Here is a 19,981-nt window from a genome sequence, read left to right on the forward strand (position 1 = left end):
TTATGTTTACAATGTTCTAATGGACATGGCGGCTAGAGGAAATGTTAGGTTGAAACTTGGCAAAATGGAGCAGATTGTGTATGTGGGTAGAATACAAGCAGGCTTTTAATACTGCTGCTGGATAAAAAAAAAAGAAACCAGGGTAACCGTGATTTGGCATAAGACGTGCATCTGAGACTTTTGTTGAAAAGTACATTTTAGTCTAGTTCAGACACTAATGCTGAATTTTGAATGACCAGTAGCCTGCAGAACTGTTAATCTCTCAAATAGGAAAACTAATGAGAAACTGTTTCAAAGCGGGGGTTTGTTTGTTCCTTGTTGTGGTCCACAAATATGTTTCTTTGTGCATTGCTTGTAGTTGTGGCCTGAGCATTATAGCTCACTACCGGTAAATGACACCTTCCTGCTCGCTATGTAGTTTACCATTGAAACCCAAAAGAAGTTGCGCTGGTGTCTCAACGATTTGATGATCAAACTGGCACTGTAACATGTAGTTGAGGGCCCAGACAAGAGTCCACAATAGCTGAATTTCAAGCATGTTATATTTTTATATATGAGACACATACAATATTATTTTTTTGTTTTCTAGAGTATTTTCCATAGTGGAGCCAGAGAAGTGGAGCTGCGCCATGATTTGCTGGATTGTCATATAAGCATCTGCTCTCCGCAGGTGAGAAATACATGGTTGTGGTACCAGTCTTTAGGAATTTTGACTTATGTTATGTAATGTATGTATTTTTTTAAAGCGCGCAAATCACCCGGGGGCATCTCGGCGCTGTATACCGCTGGGGAACCCTTCCTGGCTTTCCCAGTGGGATGGTCCCTGCTGGGAATCCCCAAGGTGGAGCCAAGCATCCCCAGCGTGGGAGGGGGGGGGGGCATTGTGGAGATTAACTGAAAAACACCACTGGGTATGGACTCCCAAGCAGCAAGGCCAAGTCACAGCCTAACGTAATATAATCACCAAATTCGCCAATGCTGCCAACACTATTTTACCAACACATTAGTTACTTTCCTCACTTATGACTAGAACATAAAATGGGCGGCATCTCATTTCCTTGAATCAATCTTGATTTTTTATTTTATCTTTTACTTCATAGCATTCTTTAGTTTGTTTAATTTTTTACAAAAACAATTTTTGCAATTTACAAATAATATATAACATACAAAATTATTCATTTATGAAAACATTTACATCTCTTAAAACACACCCTCTCTCTCATTCATACCAAAATTTAGTGAGTGAACCACTTGCATACACTAACATACACTCTCAGTAGACACCAAAAAATTAATTAGCACTGTTTTTTGAGAAAACTCATGCACTGTTAATACAATGTTGCCATAGATGCCAAATTGCTATATTTTTCAGTTCATTTATGCAGATTTTAACATTTCAAATCTTATGGCATATTATCCATACGGTCTACGCGTTTCGAACTCTGTTTACTTTGGAGTTCTCATCAGGACCAAACTGTAAGATATAAAGAGGGTAGCCTTGTTTAGGTTCAATTCACTATCATTACAAAAACCATTTGGTAGCTCAACAGCCACCGTAAGCAGCTTACCTCGTTTTTTAGTCACCTTAACTTGTGAGCTATATGAAAAAGAGACGACGCTGGACAACCTAAATGCAACCAAAAGATACTCCTTTAGTTTACCCACACCACATATACTTGATCACTGGTGTTTTAAGCCTAAATTTTACTCACCACTAATGATTGTCGACCCTGTGGATAGATAATAAAAGGGTTTTGATTTTTTAGGCATGTCAATGTCTGTGCTTACAAATAATTGCATGCTCAGTGGGATAATGTTTCTCACCTTTTCTTATTTTGCCGGGGATCCCCAAATCTTTAAAATCGCTTTTTGAATTGATGTCTCTGTGGGGGTAATCATATTTTATTTTTATGATGCTGTGCTTAAACCCATTGTTCCTAGATAAGACACACACGGCGGGTGTTTACCTTATTTAGCGAGACGCCATGCCGGGAGCCAGTTCGAGAATCTGTAAGGGCAGAGTAATGCGTCTGTGTTAGAGCGCAACTCTCCGTATTGCATGGCAAACTATATTTTGTTAGCTTGAGCGGCCGGGCGTACTGTTAGAAAGTTTTACCTTATGATCTCCGTAGTGCCACTTTGTCCACTGGCTCCTTGGGGTCCGTGTGTGCACCAGTCGGGTTCCGATCGAGTGCGCACGCATTCCAGGAAGTGCATGTTGATTTTAAGAAAAGTTCCCACAGGTCCATTGCTCAGACAAGGCGATTTTGAGCGCCATGTTGGAAGGGGGTCAAATTGCCGGTGCTCAATGTTTATTCCTCTGTTGTCCGATCGTGCGCACTCGATCGGAACCCGACTGGTGCACACACGGACCCCAAGGAGCCAGTGGACAAAGTGGCACTACGGAGATCATAAGGTAAAACTTTCTAACAGTACGCCCGGCCGCTCAAGCTAACAAAATATAGTTTGCCATGCAATACGGAGAGTTGCGCTCTAACACAGACGCATTACTCTGCCCTTACAGATTCTCGAACTGGCTCCCGGCATGGCGTCTCGCTAAATAAGGTAAACACCCGCCGTGTGTGTCTTATCTAGGAACAATGGGTTTAAGCACAGCATCATAAAAATAAAATATGATTACCCCCACAGAGACATCAATTCAAAAAGCGATTTTAAAGATTTGGGGATCCCCGGCAAAATAAGAAAAGGTGAGAAACATTATCCCACTGAGCATGCAATTATTTGTAAGCACAGACATTGACATGCCTAAAAAATCAAAACCCTTTTATTATCTATCCACAGGGTCGACAATCATTAGTGGTGAGTAAAATTTAGGCTTAAAACACCAGTGATCAAGTATATGTGGTGTGGGTAAACTAAAGGAGTATCTTTTGGTTGCATTTAGGTTGTCCAGCGTCGTCTCTTTTTCATATAGCTCACAAGTTAAGGTGACTAAAAAACGAGGTAAGCTGCTTACGGTGGCTGTTGAGCTACCAAATGGTTTTTGTAATGATAGTGAATTGAACCTAAACAAGGCTACCCTCTTTATATCTTACAGTTTGGTCCTGATGAGAACTCCAAAGTAAACAGAGTTCGAAACGCGTAGACCGTATGGATAATATGCCATAAGATTTGAAATGTTAAAATCTGCATAAATGAACTGAAAAATATAGCAATTTGGCATCTATGGCAACATTGTATTAACAGTGCATGAGTTTTCTCAAAAAACAGTGCTAATTAATTTTTTGGTGTCTACTGAGAGTGTATGTTAGTGTATGCAAGTGGTTCACTCACTAAATTTTGGTATGAATGAGAGAGAGGGTGTGTTTTAAGAGATGTAAATGTTTTCATAAATGAATAATTTTGTATGTTATATATTGTTTGTAAATTGCAAAAATTGTTTTTGTAAAAAATTAAACAAACTAAAGAATGCTATGAAGTAAAAGATAAAATAAAAAATCAAGATTGATTCAAGGAAATGAGATGCCGCCCATTTTATGTTCTAGTCATAAGTGAGGAAAGTAACTAATGTGTTGGTAAAATAGTGTTGGCAGCATTGGCTAATTTGGTGATTATATTACGTTGTGGAGATTAGGCAAGCTGATGCCCAGAGTTGCCGAGTGGGACCCCTGGTTAGAGTGGGCGAGAATTATCGAGTCCGCTGACCCTGGTTCGAGACCCTGCCGTGTCGGGAATCGAACCCTGGTCCCGGCCGACTTCTGCTCCCGGGTCTGCCGTCTCTAACCAGTGAGCCACACCACTCCACTCAACTTGTTAGGGCTCGCCTGCTGGGCGCATGCGCCTAGCTGGCGAAGCTCTATTGGGGCTTAAACAGACTTTACCGAACTTGGCGATTTGGTGCTGTGCCCGTGGCTTTTAGGTCAATGCGCTTGCGCATTGACCTAAAATGCGCGTGCACATCACCAAATCGCCGTCTGTTCCCTCAGCCGCACTCCTCCCACACCTTTGAAGCTTAGCTTAGCTTCACTTCAAAGGCCCCTGCTGCTTAACACCCTCTCCCCGCTCCGCCCCCTCCCCTGCCCGCCGTGTCGCATTTCTCCCCCCCCCCCCCCCCCTTCTCTGCCTTCCCTCCGTCGCTCGGCCCCCTCCCCTCCCCTCCCTCTGTTCTATCGCAGAATTAAGTAGCAGCCCACGCAGAAAGCAATTTAGTTAACACAGATGACTCGGTGTGTTAGAGTTTTATTGTATACCCTTTATTTGCTCATTGCATGTGCTTTCTGTGGTGGCAGGCTCTGTCAATTGTTATTCTGTGCCCTTCTGTGGATCCACAATTGTATTCCTACTTCTGTTGTGTAATGTCTCCGTTTTTGTGTTTTTTACACAATATGTTCCCTCTTCTATAAATTCCCTTCACCTAGCAGCCTTTATCCCACCTGTCACCCCCCGATGAGCGGACCAACGCTTAAGCATGAGTTGCCGTGATTCCCTGATTCACTAAACCTTCTCTCTTTCCCTCGAAGTATATCCTATGTATCACGGACATGATGTCCAATACTCGATTGTTTTCTTCCGCATATTTTTTGCCAAACTTCAGCGACCTTTTTTGCAATGGCTAAACCTGAATTACTGTTCAAACATGACACTTACCTAGCTTCACTCCATGAACATGGCATGAATGAGAGAGAGAAAGAAAGCGAGCATTCGCAAAGCCAGTAACCGAGCCTGTCATCCTTCTGAGGTTGGTAAAGTGAGTGGTAAAAGCAACATCTGTTATTTTACAATGCTTATTTTATTGATAAATTATTAGGGTGCTTTCAAACACCAGGTCTCGTATGGAACGCTCTCTCTATATGTGCAAGCATTATAGGCATACATGTTTATTACTGCAGGTTCCTAAGTAATGCGGCGCAGTTTTACATATGGGTGTGTGGGTCTCTATAGGTGGCACAGGCTGATGGGTGCTATGGCGACATCTCTCTTTTCCATCGCGTCGTCACTGCCATCTCTTACCTTCTCCCATGCCTCTCTCTCACCCCTCAGACCTTCTCCCTACCTCCTCTCTCTCTCTCTGTACCCTTTCTTTTTATGGCCCCTCTCAACGCTCTGCAGGCTACAGCACCAATGCCCCGTTGGGCGCTTGGCCTGCCTTCTCAGCCTTCCATGGAGCGCGACGTCCAGGCCACCCCTGCAGCACGGTCCTCAATGGCCTCTAACTCACAGCAGGAGGCTTGGTTTTTTTCGGGATGGCTTCGACCGTTGGTTGTGTAATGTACTCTTTGTTCGAAATTCCGAAAGAATTGGATTTGTCTTAGACACAAATACAGACACGAATTTAAATGTTATTGAAATAAGATCATCTTTTCTCTGTCACAAACCCTTATGGAACCCACAGGACCACCACCCCCACCACCACTACATCCACCACCACATCCACCACAACCACCACCCCATCCACCACCACCACCGCATCCACCATCACCGCATCCACCGCATCCACCACCACCGCATCCACCATCACCACATCCACCACCACCGCATCCACCACCACATCCACCATCACCTCCACATCCACCATGACATCCACCGCCACATCCACCACCACCGCATCCACCACCACACCCACCACCACTACATCCACCACCACTATATCCACCACCACAACCACCACCCCATCCACCACCCCATCCACCACCACCACCGCATCCACCATCACCACATCCACCACCACCGCATCCACCGCATCCACCATCAACACCACATCCACCACCACCACCACATCCACCATCACCTCCACATCCACCATGACATCCACCGCCACATCCACCACCACCACATCCACCACCACCACACCCACCACCACTACATCCACCACCACATCCACTACAGCCACCACCCACCACCCCATCCACCACTACCACCACCACCGCATCCACCACCACCACCGCATCCACCACATCCACCACCACCACATCCACCACCACATCCACCATTTATTTGCAAGTTTGTACCGCGCTGGCTTCACTCCCGGAGGAGTATCTCCGCGCCTTTGGCTTCTACAAAGAATTAAGAAGAAGGGCTATTGCAGATGTTCTAATCTACTGTTGAAACAGGAAGGTCTTCAACATTTTCCTGAAGGGAACCATCACCACCACATCCACCATCACATCCACCATCACATCCACCGCCACATCCACCGCCACATCCACCGCCACATCCACCGCCACATCCACCGCCACATCCACCACCACATCCACCACCACATCCACCACCACATCCACCACCGCCACATCCACCACCACCACCACCACATCCACCACCACCACATCCACCACCACTTCACCAACGCATCCACCACCACCACATCCACCACCACCACATCCACCACCACCACATCCACCACCACCACTGCATCCACTGCATCCAGCACCACCACCACATCCACCACCACATCCACCACTTCCACCGCATCCACCACCACCACATACACCACTGCATCCACCACCACCACATCCACCACCTCATCCACCACCTCATCCACCACCTCATCCACCACCTCATCCACCACCGCATCCACCACCACCACATCCACCACATCCACCACCACATCCACCACCACTTTCACCACATCCACAACCACCACATCCACCATCACCACCACATCCACCATCACCTCCACATCCACCGCCACATCCACCGCCACATCCACCGCCACATCCACCACATCCACCACCACATCCACCACCACCGCATCCACCACCACCGCATGCACCACCACACCCACCACCACATCCACTACAACCACCACCCCATCCACCACTACCACTACCACCTCCACCACTACCACCTCCACCACCGCATCCACCACCGCATCCACCACCGCATCCACCACCGCATCCACCACCGCATCCACCACCGCATCCACCACCGCATCCTCCACCACATCCACCATCACATACAACATCCCATCCACCATCACATCCACCATCCCATCCACCATCCCATCCACCATCACATCCACCATCACATCCACCATCACATCCACCATCACATCCACCACCACCACATCCACCACCACATCCACCACCACCACCACATCCACCACCACCACATCCACCACCACCGCATCCACCACCACCACCAACGCATCCACCACCACATCCACCACCACATGCACAACCACCACATCCACCACCACCACATCCACCACATCACCACCACATCCACCATCACCACCACATCCACCATCACATCCACCACCACCACCACATCCACCATCATCTCCACCATCACCTCCACATCCACCATGACATCCACCGCCACATCCACCACATCCACCACCACCACATCCACCACATCCACTACATCCACCACCACCGCATGCACCACATCCACCACCACCGCATGCACCACCACCACCACACCCACCACCACTACATCCACCACCACATCCACCACCCCATCCACCACTACCACCACCACCGCATCCACCTCCTCCACCGCATCCACCTCCTCCACCGCATCCACCACCACATCCACCACCACATCCACCATATCCACCATCACATCCACCACCACATCCACCACCACATCCACCATCACCTCCACATCCACCATGAAATCCACCGCCACATCCACCACCACCACCACATCCACCACCACCACCACATCCACCACCACCACCACATACACCACCACATCCACCACCACATACACCACCACATCCACCACCACATCCACCACCACCACCACATCCACCACCACATCCACCACCACTTCCACCGCATCCACCACCACTACATCCAACACCACATCCACTACAACCACCACCCCATCCACCACTACCACTACCACCTCCACCACCGCATCCACCATCACATCCACCATCACATCCACCACCACATCCACCACCGCATCCACCATCACCTCCACCACCACCACATCCACCACCACCGCCACATCCACCACCACCGCATCCACCACCACCGCATCCACCACCACCGCATCCACCACCACCGCATCCACCACCACCACCGCATCCACCACCACATTCACATCCACCACCACATCCACTTCCACAACCACCACATCCACCACATCACCACCACATCCACCACATCACCACCACATCCACCACCACATCCACCACCACCACCACATCCACCATCATCTCCACCATCACCTCCACATCCACCATGACATCCACCGCCACATCCACCACATCCACATCCACCACATCCACATCCACCACCACCACATCCACCACCACCGCATCCACCACCACCGCATGCACCACCACCACCACACCCACCACCTCTACATCCACCACCACATCCACTACAACCACCACCCCATCCACCACTACCACCACCACCGCATCCACCACCTCCACCGCATACACCACCACATCCACCACCACCACCACATCCACCACCACATCCACCATCACATCCACCACCACATCCACCATCACCTCCACATCCACCATGAAATCCACTGCCACATCCACCACCACCACATCCACCACCGCCACATCCACCACCACCGCCACATCCACCACCACCGCCACATCCACCACCACCACCACATCCACCACCACCACCACATCCACCACCACTTCCACCGCATCCACCACCACCACATCCACATCCACCACCGCATCCACCACCTCATCCACCACCTCATCCACCACCACATCCACCACCTCATCCACCACCACTTTCACCACATTCACCACCACCACATCCACCACCACCACATCCACCACCACCACATCCACCACCACCACATCCACCACCACCACATCCACCACCACCACATCCACCACATCACCACCACATCACCACCACATCACCACCACATCACCACCACATCACCACCACATCACCACCACATCACCACCACATCTCCACCACATCCACCACATCACCACCACATCACCACCACATCCACCACATCCACCACCACCACCACATCCACCACCACATCCACCCCCACATCCACCACCATCACCACCACATCCACCATCACCACCACCACCACATCCACCACCACCATATCCCCCAGATCCACCACATCCCCCAGATCCACCACCACCACATCTATATGTGTGTGGCTCTGTGTGTGTGTAGGTGCAAATGCAATGTTCTTGGATTTTCGTCACAATAAAATACACTGAACATAATCTTCACAAAAGTTATTTACAAACGTTTAAGCTATTGCCATTATAAATTACAAAAACTTTTATTTAAGTATTAATTATTTACAAAATTAAAAGCCATTGTTATTTGTAATATCAATACATCTAAGTCACGTAAATACAACACACATTGCATTACAAATGCTATAGGTGTCACATTTGCGAAAGTTAAAACTATTGGCATTGTAACTGACAAAGCTATTAATTTTGCTACTTTCAAAACCAACACATGAATAAAAAAAGTGTCATTTACAATACCAATAGCTCAAACTTTCCTAATGCGAGACCTATTGCATTTCCAATGCTTGTTTTTGTTATGTACTTAGAGGGATGATAGGGAGTGGAGGAGGTATTTCTGAAGGTAGTGGCATACTTACGATGCTCATGAGGGAAGCGGGTGGTTGGCTTCTATGGTATGCAGTAAGTTATTAGTAGCAGCATCAAAGAACCAAGCATTGGGGCTGGAGACAGAGAAGGACAAACCCATCCTTCTCTGTTTGTCCTACTGCCTGCTCTGAAATGGGTTATTTCTTCAGCCTTCAACATAAGGAGTATGGGGTCTTTACTTACAGACCACAGTGTTGCTGTAGTGGGGATGCCAACTATTTGAGTTGCATTAGCGACTGTCCTAAATCACTGGTTCTTCCTGTGAGTTAAAAAAACATGAAATGTCACTCTTTTAGAATGATCCTTATACCCTTTGCACCTTTTCTTATACAGGTAGCTGAGCTGTTCACTGATAACTTTGATTACCAGACGCGGGATGACTTTGTAAGAGGGATCTTGGTGAATGAAGAGGTAAGTGCTATTTTTGTAGTGCTCCTTTGGATGATTTAGAGTAGGCCAGAATGCAGTCATTTTAAGGACGCTTTCTCAGAGAGGTTTGTATAGTAGTGCATGTCCAGCAAGCATGTGATCATCTTAAGTTTCAAGTACTTGGCTGTCTTCACACATCATGCTGGTTGTTCAAATAAATAAAAAAAAACTGGAGCACACACCTCCTAGCCTTTGTACTTTATTATGGTGAAGTGCATGAAATGCGTTCGGAGGCCTTGAACATGATTTAATTATACAGCACAAGAAGGCCACTTTAAAAAGTAAGACTTTGTGACTCGACAAAAGGCCATAAAATCTGGATAAAGTGAATATCTAGTTCAAGAGAATAACACAGATGTGGAGGAGATGCAGAGAATACTTGTTTGGAAACCTGGTTCTTGGGGTTCCAGGGCAGTTGTAGGTTACTGAGCTTCTCCAGGACTTCTAACTACTGGTGGCCTGTGGCATGCAGTATTATTGGACCCTAACCAACCAAGTACTACTAACCTTTAGAGCTTAACTCTCTCTGGTTGCTAAGCACAATGGTCCGAGAATTACTCATAGATTTGGGGTACGTTAAATATCCAGAGTACATTATGACTTTTTAATATCCATTCATAATTGTGTGTTCAGAAGGTGCATTACTTTAAAAGGGAAAGGTACTTTATTGCACAAAAGAAACCTTTACATACATAAAATGATCATAATCAAAGAAAACATGACCCCTCTATTTCATTTTCCAGATGTTTGTAATGAGCCTGAGCAAAGAGTTCAAATCCGAGGCCTGCGACAAATGTTTTTTAGCGGGCTCATAATGTCCTTGTTCCAAGTGTACAGTCAGTCATGATTGAGAACTTTTAAGAGCAGGCTTTTTTCTAGACAGGGGACACCAAATACTGTCATTCAATGCACAAGTAAAAACTGAAGACTGTGTATGTGCAGGGGAAAACTAGTTGCTCAAAGTCAACTCTCCACTAGGCAGATTTGGATGTGGTGTGTGGTTCTGGACTTGGGGCTCCCTACTCCACTTATCTGCCCGATTCCCCAAGCTGCAGTTTGAAACTTAGATATTCCGCAAAGTCTTTGGCTGCAAGTGGAAGACGCGCCAAAACTTTCTAGCAGTGCATCCCAAGGTCAGCATTGAAACCGGCTCATCAGCAGACGTATTGGGTGATGACTTCCATTGCACAGATGATGATGATTGCATCAATATTCTCAGTCAACAGCTTAGTGACCTTGTATCCTGATACAGCACAGCTCTCAACACAGCTCCTGGCAGTCCTCCCAGGTATATGGGCTCCTGAATTCAACTTTGATGCAGGCAGTCCACTGCAAGTCAAAGCCCAGTGCCGGGTTCCACAGCAGGCAGGGTTCTTCTCTCTCAAGACTACCCAACAGAACCGGATGCAGGTGGCGATATCCCCTGTCTCACAGAAAGCTCTCTTGCAATATTTGAATTTGGAGGACTCCTCCTGTCACAGTGGTCTTGGACACTGTATGATCAGTGCATTCAGGGGTTGTGCATAACCCTTCCTGGATTGCTCCTTCTTTTCCTCTGTTCATTAGGTATGGGACCCAGATCAGTCAGCATCTCATAGATGCCAGTTTAGTAAGAATATGCATGAGGGGACTTTTGAGCTCTCTGCAAAACTCCCTGGTTGTTGCGGCATGGATAGTCAAATTTTTTGCATCAAAAAAATAAACATTTGCAGCACTCAATTGCATTTTTGTGAGTTTTTGCTGCATTTTTTTTTTATATAACAGATTTTATTGGGTTTTAACAAAGATTCCTCGCCGCATAGGGCGTAATGTACATAGAGGATGTTGGCATGAATACACCCAGTAATATAAACAAGAAAATAACTTGCCCATTTGATCTCACCCAAATACCATATAGCGCTGTGCAAGTCCTGCAACACATTAAGCATTAGTCATATACATCATTTCCTTGACTTGCGGGTCCATATCTCTGAATTTCTCTCTCAAGAAGGGAATCGGCAGAGCGAAGTAGATCCAAGACAATTCCCCTATAGTCGAGTCACCTCTGCCAGATTTTGGGGGGTTTTGTGGACACCCACTCGCCTGGCACACCACAATCGATAGCCCCATACAGTGGTTCATCCCCTTTTTCCACACCCGAGGGAAGGAGGAACATTGGCTTTCCAAGCCCTAGATATACATCACTTTGCCAGGGTGAGACCCAGAAACAAAAGCAGCCATTCATATCTATTCCCGCCATGCCATCTGTCCTGTGAAGAAGAATCTGCTTTGAATCCAGCGGGATTGCCCAGGAGAGGACTTCCCTCATGCAAGACTTCACGTCTCACCAGAAACCATCCAGTGCTGTGCATCTCCACAATGTATGAATGTAGGTACCATTGTCCACCCTGCAGCGAAAGCATACTGGGGAATCAGTCAGTTACATGTGCCACAAGCGATATCTTGTGTAATAAGCTCTGTGAAGGTATTTTACTTGTATCAATCGGAGGTTGGCTGAAATTGCCGCTTCTCTGGGGCCCCTTTAGCCTCCATCCTGTCATCACCATCTAATGTGTCAATATCGACTTCCCAAGCCGCTCTGAGTGCAGGCAATGTATTTGTGACAAGTGATTGATATATCTTTGCTATTTTATGGGCACCCAGGTCCCCCAGGAAGATCTTACCTTCCAGTGGATTAACTGGCTCTGGTCCAATTGGTATTCATTATGCATTTCTTGGAATGATTCCAAGACTGTGCCCCACGTCACATCCACAAGAGTGGAGATTCCAATAATTGCCCCTCTTTGAAAACCTTCTAGCTGGTTGACTTGTTTTGGAACATTGCCCTGCTATAGTGGCGTACGCTCTGTCAGTTTCCCGCCACCAACCCATCTGCCGCAGGGAGCGCCTCCACACGTTTAGGACCACCTGTGTTGCAAGCGGAAGAGACCCATCCCTTACCCACCATACAGGTAGTCCAGCAGGGAGGAGGTACTCATCGCCCATGTCTCGACGTGGGTCTGGGTCGCTTTGGTGATCATACAACCAGTCATTTATAATCAAGAGATGAGAAGCAGAAGCAGAATAATATGAGTATAAGTCAGAGGCGGTTGTGCCTCCACAATATGTGGATTGGAAGCATGTTCTGAGGGCAGTCCCCCACCGGAACTCGCCTAGAACAGCACTGACCTGACTAAACTACAATTGGGGATAGCATATGGGTAGTTCTGCAATTGATACAGCAATCGGGGCAGGGAAACAATCTTTGATTGTCGACCTGCCCTTCAATGGCAGGAGCAACCAGACCCGCACCTCTTTCACACTGCGGAGTCCAGGTTATGGGACGACGTCAATGTCGTGTCTGAGGCGATATACACCCCTAAATATTTAAAGCCACTATCTGCTAACGTCAGCCCTGACGCCCACCCACAGCCCTTGTACAGCCACCCACTTGAAACACCATCGATTTCAAGGCTTTCATATAGAGCCCAGAGGTTTCGCCGAATATATGCATGATTTGTAGAATACTTGTCCCTGGGGTCTCCGTGCCAGTAAGGAAGAACAGGACATCGTCCGCATAGAGGGCAATACTATCCGATAATTCCATGTTCCACACAAAGCCTCTCAACTGGGCATCCATCCTGACCCACAGGACCATCGGCTGCATGGCCAGTGCAAATAATACTGGGGAGTGCTGCTACCACTGCCTCGTACCTTTACGGGTCGTGAGTGGGTCAGATACTGCACCTGCAATTCTTAGTCACTGACAAGTTAGTGTATAATAGTCGTACACAGGAAAGAAATCTGGGACCTAGATTTCTTCCCCGGAGAAAGACAAATGAGTATTCCAGTCCTCGTCCTTTAGAAGTACTGCCTTCGGCTTCCACAGGTGAACCACTAGAGCTAAGGCATTGTAGACTCATCTAATGTTATGGCGTCTGGCCCGGTTTAGCATAAAGTCCGTCTGATCAGGATGAACAAGGTCTGGCATGTATATCATCAGCCTATTGGCCAATGTTTTGACAAGGATTTTCACCTCCATATTTAAGGGGGCAATCGGGCGATATGAAGAGTGTTCCTCCGGCAGACAGCCCGGCTTAGGAAAGAGCACGAATTCTGCATGTTACCAGTCCGGCGGGAGTGATGCTCCCTCAAGTGCACAGTGGATCACTCCCAAGGGGTGCAGTTTTTGCTGCATTTTATTTTGAAAAATAGCTTTAATTTATGTGGTTGGCAGTTCTCAAGTTGATCTCATGATTTTCTTCCTTCTGATTACCCTTTTTAATTCTACAGTTTAGGTACTCTTCAGTCCCTCGCTTCGGTGGGTTTCTTTGGTTGCTTTCTAGGGTGTGAGTAAAGATGATGGGTTTGGGTTAATGGACAGAAAAATCTGGCGCCCAAGCGTGTGCGATTCTGAGTGAGATTTTCTGGATCAAAGTTACACTGTGCAAACAGATCAGGGGCAACAAGCCCAGACAGCAAAACAACCCCTGCCTAAGTGTGGGACAAGCCTACACCAAACAGATAAGTTCAAATCCTGTGCACACGTTGCAGAGTAAATAGGTTCTGATGTCAGAACTCAACAATTGAGACCATGTTCGTGAGAACAAAAGACAAAAAGATCAAGTCCAAATTTGCGTGAAGGTAAGATTTATAAGTCAATCTTGATCAGTACATTTGACAAGAACCAGATGACACGTGTTTCGTCACACCGTGTGCATGATGTGACTCTTCAGGGCTGTATGTTTCTTGTGTAGGAGGATAGATCGCAGTTCCGGTGAGAATTCCAACCTGGCTGCGATGGGTAGAGGATGATGCGGGTAAAAGGTGAGGATAACGGATCCCTGCTGGACGAAGCGTAACAGCAAGGGGTACTGAGGACGGATGCGTCCTAAGTAAAAGCTGAGGGAGTCTGTGGTATTAATTATAGCACCAATCTGTGCGGCGAGCTGCTCGGGGAGATCCAGGTAGCGGATCACTCTTTTCTAGGGTGTACCTAAAGGAAATTAAAACCGTTTTTATCTCTCTTGTTTCTGAGTTTTAAATGGGTTAGTCCAAAACGGAACTAATCTATTTTGAAAGACCACTTAAATTCTCTTAGCTATTTCCCACTCTGAAATTGGTTGAGGCCTTTCCCTTTCTTTGTGATTGGACATCATGGCAGGAAAGATCCCTGCCAAAAATGTGTGGTTTGCTTATTGGTGGTTTCCAGTTTTGCAAGGACAGCTGTTCCTGCCTCCTATTTCTAAGAAGGCTCTCCCCCTTGATTTGCTGAGTATCTCCTCCCTTCTTCCCTTTTCTATTTAAAATATGGGGTGCATCTCATTCTTACGATGCCAGTGATATTGTCCTAACACACCCACCCCACTCAAAACCTGTCCTGCCACTGAGACCAAGCTGAGGAGTGTGTGTTTTGGCGAGCGCCTTGGCGGAAGAGCCAACATACTCTTCTTTTGTTCAAGAACATTTCTGCACACCATGGCATCTGCCATCAGAATGTGATTTAAGGTAAGTTTTGAAAGGCACCAGGGATCCTTCATGCCCCTCGGTCACTAGCTTAAGTTTAATGTGCGGATCTAGTGTATACACCCTCTGGTGGTTCCTCACGAGCAGACACACTGCTTACAACTTTATAAGCTAAAGGCCTGACACTTGCCCTCCTGAATAGTGTACTCTTGAGCTGAAAGGAATTCTTAAATATGGACTCTACGGTCAGCAGAGACCAGGGCAAACTTGCACAAAGCCCCAACCATTTTTGGCTGTCCTACTCACACATAGCCAAAATGAACTATTCAGTGTACTCAGTCAGGCACACACACAGGCTTTACACCCTACTACAACATACACTGTGCTATCCCTCATTAATGATATTTAGGGTATGAGCAAAATCAACCAACCTACGTTGAAGGATTCTAACCTTTCCCATTGTAGTTGAAAGAAATGTGTTAGTCCATATGCTGGCTGGTGACCTGGGATTACCAGTAAAGCTTATTAGACTTCACATCTATGTCTAATGCTTCCCAGTGCAAAGTATTTCCCCTCACCAAGCAAGCTGTGGAAGCATGCTTATTGGATGGGTCCTGACCCTGAAGGAGAGCGAGAGAACCTGGCAAAGTCTTTGCAAGCCAACTGGCTTAATTCCATTAATGACATACAAGAGCACCATCTCTGGGATACTGTCAAAGACCAGGGCAAACCTGTCAGAAGACAATGGGGCTGCCCACTTGGTCACAACTTTATGGATTCAGTATTCACGTTGGGCCTCGTAAAGGGAAGATGAATGCTCTCCTGTGCTGTAAGAGGCCTTCACCTCATAGTAGATATTTAAGTTATTCATTTCTGATGGCATGTCGCAGTGATAGGGGCCTGTAGAGACACTTGAAGTTGTTCTTCCATTTCTAATGAAACAACCTGCATTTAGATGGTATTATTATCTAGCTTCCTATAGCGCTAGAGGTCCATTAAAAGGGTGGACTAAACATTGGCTGCTTAGACTATGTTGCAGTAATCTAGTGGGTGAGCTGCTGTGCCTTTTGTTTGTATCAATGGCTGGACCCTCCTCAGTATGCTAGAATACAGTCTCTGTTCTTTAAAGACAGAAAATGATCAAAACATAGGAGGAATGCCACATTCAGGAGGCGCACTACTTGCGTATGTGCTTGTGGTTCAGTGACTTAAAAATTAATTAGACTTAACAATTGTCTAAATAAGAGAGTTAAATTCCTTAAATGAAGATGCTCCCAGGTTTTAACAGCAAACCTTCATTTATTATCTAAGCATAGCTCACACCTGCTGTCAGGCGATTCCCTGCATCTAATCAGGGTCAAATCAGCTATCAGAATCTATATTTTTGCAGATGTATAGCATATCATAGCAAGCTGAACTACATGTGTGGTAAACTACAAAACCTAACTACGTCATATCAAGCGCACATTGCTATCTGCATTAAGACATCCCCAAATTAAATCTTAGCAAATAGTAACTTTCCTCGGCTGATCTGGAAGACTGATTTTGGTTTATATGAAAATAGTTGGAAACTGTTCCAGAAAGGTGAAATTGTACTTGGTATTTCTGCTTCCTCAAGGGGATTTATGACTCATACTAACCAAAGATTTTCTAGTAGTGTCCCTCTCTGGCCCCTGGCCTTGTGCCTTCCAAAAGTAGACATTGGTCACAACTAAGACATCAGAAGTATTTCAAAATGAGATCATGAATCACCCAGGTTAATTCACGTCTTAGCGGATTCCTGGCTAGGAGACCAACAGATGATCTTTGCATCCCCAGAGCTAAGACCGCTGGTTTGAGACACTTACCCTCAATGCTATTTGCAGAGCGAACGCCTGATGCAATTCTTGATTTTTGTTAGCACTGCGTTATAAATTCCAGCATTGGTTGGAACACAGTTTGGTCAGGTGATATACCATAGTGTGTCCCCATGATCTATTCTAGATGTGACTACTTTGAACTGTCTTGGGATGGAGGGTAGTGGTCCAGGTACACTTATCTTGGATTAACTTTTGCTCTCTTATTGTTGGAGTCCCACTAATCTTAAAAACCCAATTTTCGATCTTGTTGATCTGAGGTACCACACTCTAATACCTTGGTTTTTGAAAAAAAATGCATTGTATTGGGTATGGTCTGCAACACAAAGCTGATATAATATCAAGTAATCCCTTGTTAATCTTTCCTTACTTGCTTTAGCACTTTTACTTCTATCGTCCACTAGGTGGCATTGTTCCCACACTTGGTTGAAGAAAAAAGGACAAAGCACAAAAGTCAAGATGCCACAAGTGTGCAATCGCATCATTTACATTAGATTGATGAAAGTACTGTAGACTGAGCTTGTGGTAGTGTGAGATCAGAGCAATGAGTTTCATGGCTGCATACAATTACTACTTATTACCAGAGAAAGGTTGTGAACACTATGATGCATTAAGAAAAATAATGGTAACTGTGCATTAATTGTTTGTGAGAAACTAGTTTACTGTACAATAGACACAATGTTTGTAGTTGTGCTAGTACATGGGTATTTGGTTGTGGAAGAATGAGCACAACATGTGTAAAATGATAAATGTTTCTTACGTTGTGGGGCCCACTAAGAAAATGTGCCATGGTTGCGCATATGGAATCAGATGTGTTGGACAGAGTAATGGTGTCTGTGAGAGAATAGACCTCACCACGCAGATTATTGTAATGTGTCAGATAATGGGATTGTCTTTTATTTCTATAGTGCTTGATTCCACTGATGTGGTATTCTTTGAGATGTTAGTTGAGCTGTTTGAGGTTCAGAAACATGATCCAAGCACAGTGCAGCATACATCACTGCACCTTCATTGCCCCTTGCTGAGCTTGAGGATGGTACTGCAGGCATTGCAGGAGGTTTGATACATAACCTGTAGCCGGAAAAAGACCAAAGCTGTAGGCTTCAGAGTTATTAATAGCATAGGGGAGCAAGGTGGTTGTTTTACAGATCCATGCACATTCTGCAGACTATGCATGCAGTATTTTGTGAAAGTCCTACACAGTTGTCCTCAAGTTGATTTATCTTTGTAAGTAGCTAAAGCACAGCATACAGTATAGAGATGTGATACAGTTCTTAATTGTCAAAATAGATTTTTCTGGTGTGAAGGAGTAATGTGAAATAAAGATTATGGCTTGTGGTTTTCTTTTCTCTCTAACTTGTTTTTGCTGTGTAGATTTTAGGTAACCAGATCCATATGTATGTCACAACGGAGGAGTATGGTGCCCGGGTCTCAAATCTCCTAATGTATGAATCGGTGTGCTCTGACATTATCCGGCGCTGGGTGTACCCCATAACCCCAGAGATGAATTTAACAGACGAGGAGACCCAGCGGTACACTCACTCCAGACACAACATCTATCGTGGGGCAGGAGTGAGCCTGGGGCATGGCAGCGTACTGGACGAGAATGTGCTTATCGGACACGGGACAGTCATCGGATCAGACTGCAACATCACAAATAGCGCGATCGGCCAGAACTGCATCATTGGTAAGCCAGCAGCCTGTAGGGCCACTATGTTGTTTCTGATTCGCCGCAACAACCTAGTTCTCAAAAACATTGAAACTCTGTTAGATCTGGTTTGCTCCGTTAAAAGCTGTGGCTGATTTATCTTTCCAGAAATATTAGCATTATTTTGAAGACCTCATTTTAAAAAAAATGTATACAGGCTTGGAGCCCACCTGTTGCTTACAGTTGGTTGGCTTTCCTCTCACTCTCATTTGCCTGCTTCTTACAAGTGTCCCAGTTTGTCATTATTGTTTCGCTATCCCCATGTGCCTTTCCTATTTACCATTTCTTTTGGTTTGTTGGTATCTCTGCTTTCGCTGTTTGCTTTTCAAGTACTACTTTTTAGGTCGAGCCTAGGCAGCGCTTGAACTGTCTCTTCGAAACATGTTGTATATACTTTGTGGGCTTACAACCCACCCATTACTTTTCATTTGTTTCTTTGAATTTCCTTTTAAAAACCTTGTTCCCAAGTTGATGATCTTTGCTATTTGTCCCTCCTTTCTGTGGATTGGTCACTCCCACGGAGCACAGCCCCATTACTTGTAGCCTTACACTTGTCCCATTTAGAAAATGTTTTTGGTAATCCTTTTTTCCTTTAACAGCGGTTTTCACGACCGCTTATGTTTTCACTTGCACCCTTGTCTGCACGAGCACTAATGCACGCAAAGTCACAGTTTTCTTAACGCTAACGCTGGCTGTACGGGCTAAAAGCCATACCTTTGGCTCTTTCAGCCCCTTTAGAACCATGTAGTCACGAAGATCTTTCCTCCGGCAGGCTCATGCGGCTCCTGTTCACTCGCCGCTCTGGCCTCGCGCTGCTCCACCTCCCCCCCCCCTTTATAAATGCATGCACAGTCTGCTGCCGGGGGACGTGAAACACTACAGCTAATCATATCACTGCTGCTTAATGTTTATACAACGTTCTAAAGATGGTCACCTCAACGTCCTCAGCTCCTAGCAGCGTGCAACTGAGAACGTGTCCCTTAACCCACTGATCCATAA

The 19,981-nt window shown here is 46.1% G+C and overlaps 1 protein-coding gene across 1 annotated transcript in view; it reads left to right on the forward strand.

Annotated features, from left to right (window-relative positions):
• EIF2B5 (eukaryotic translation initiation factor 2B subunit epsilon) overlaps positions 1-19,981 on the forward strand; it is a 105,331-nt gene that overhangs the window by 44,594 nt on the left and 40,756 nt on the right. The window contains exons 5-7 of the mRNA XM_078667980.1: positions 590-670; positions 9,878-9,955; positions 18,649-18,961. Of these exons, the coding sequence (XP_078524106.1) occupies positions 590-670; positions 9,878-9,955; positions 18,649-18,961 (472 nt within the window). The remainder of the gene's footprint in view (positions 1-589; positions 671-9,877; positions 9,956-18,648; positions 18,962-19,981) is intronic.

The sequence above is a fragment of the Lissotriton helveticus genome, chromosome 11, assembly GCF_964261635.1.
Source record: "Lissotriton helveticus chromosome 11, aLisHel1.1, whole genome shotgun sequence".
In the NCBI taxonomy this organism is placed as follows: Eukaryota; Metazoa; Chordata; class Amphibia; order Caudata; family Salamandridae; genus Lissotriton; species Lissotriton helveticus.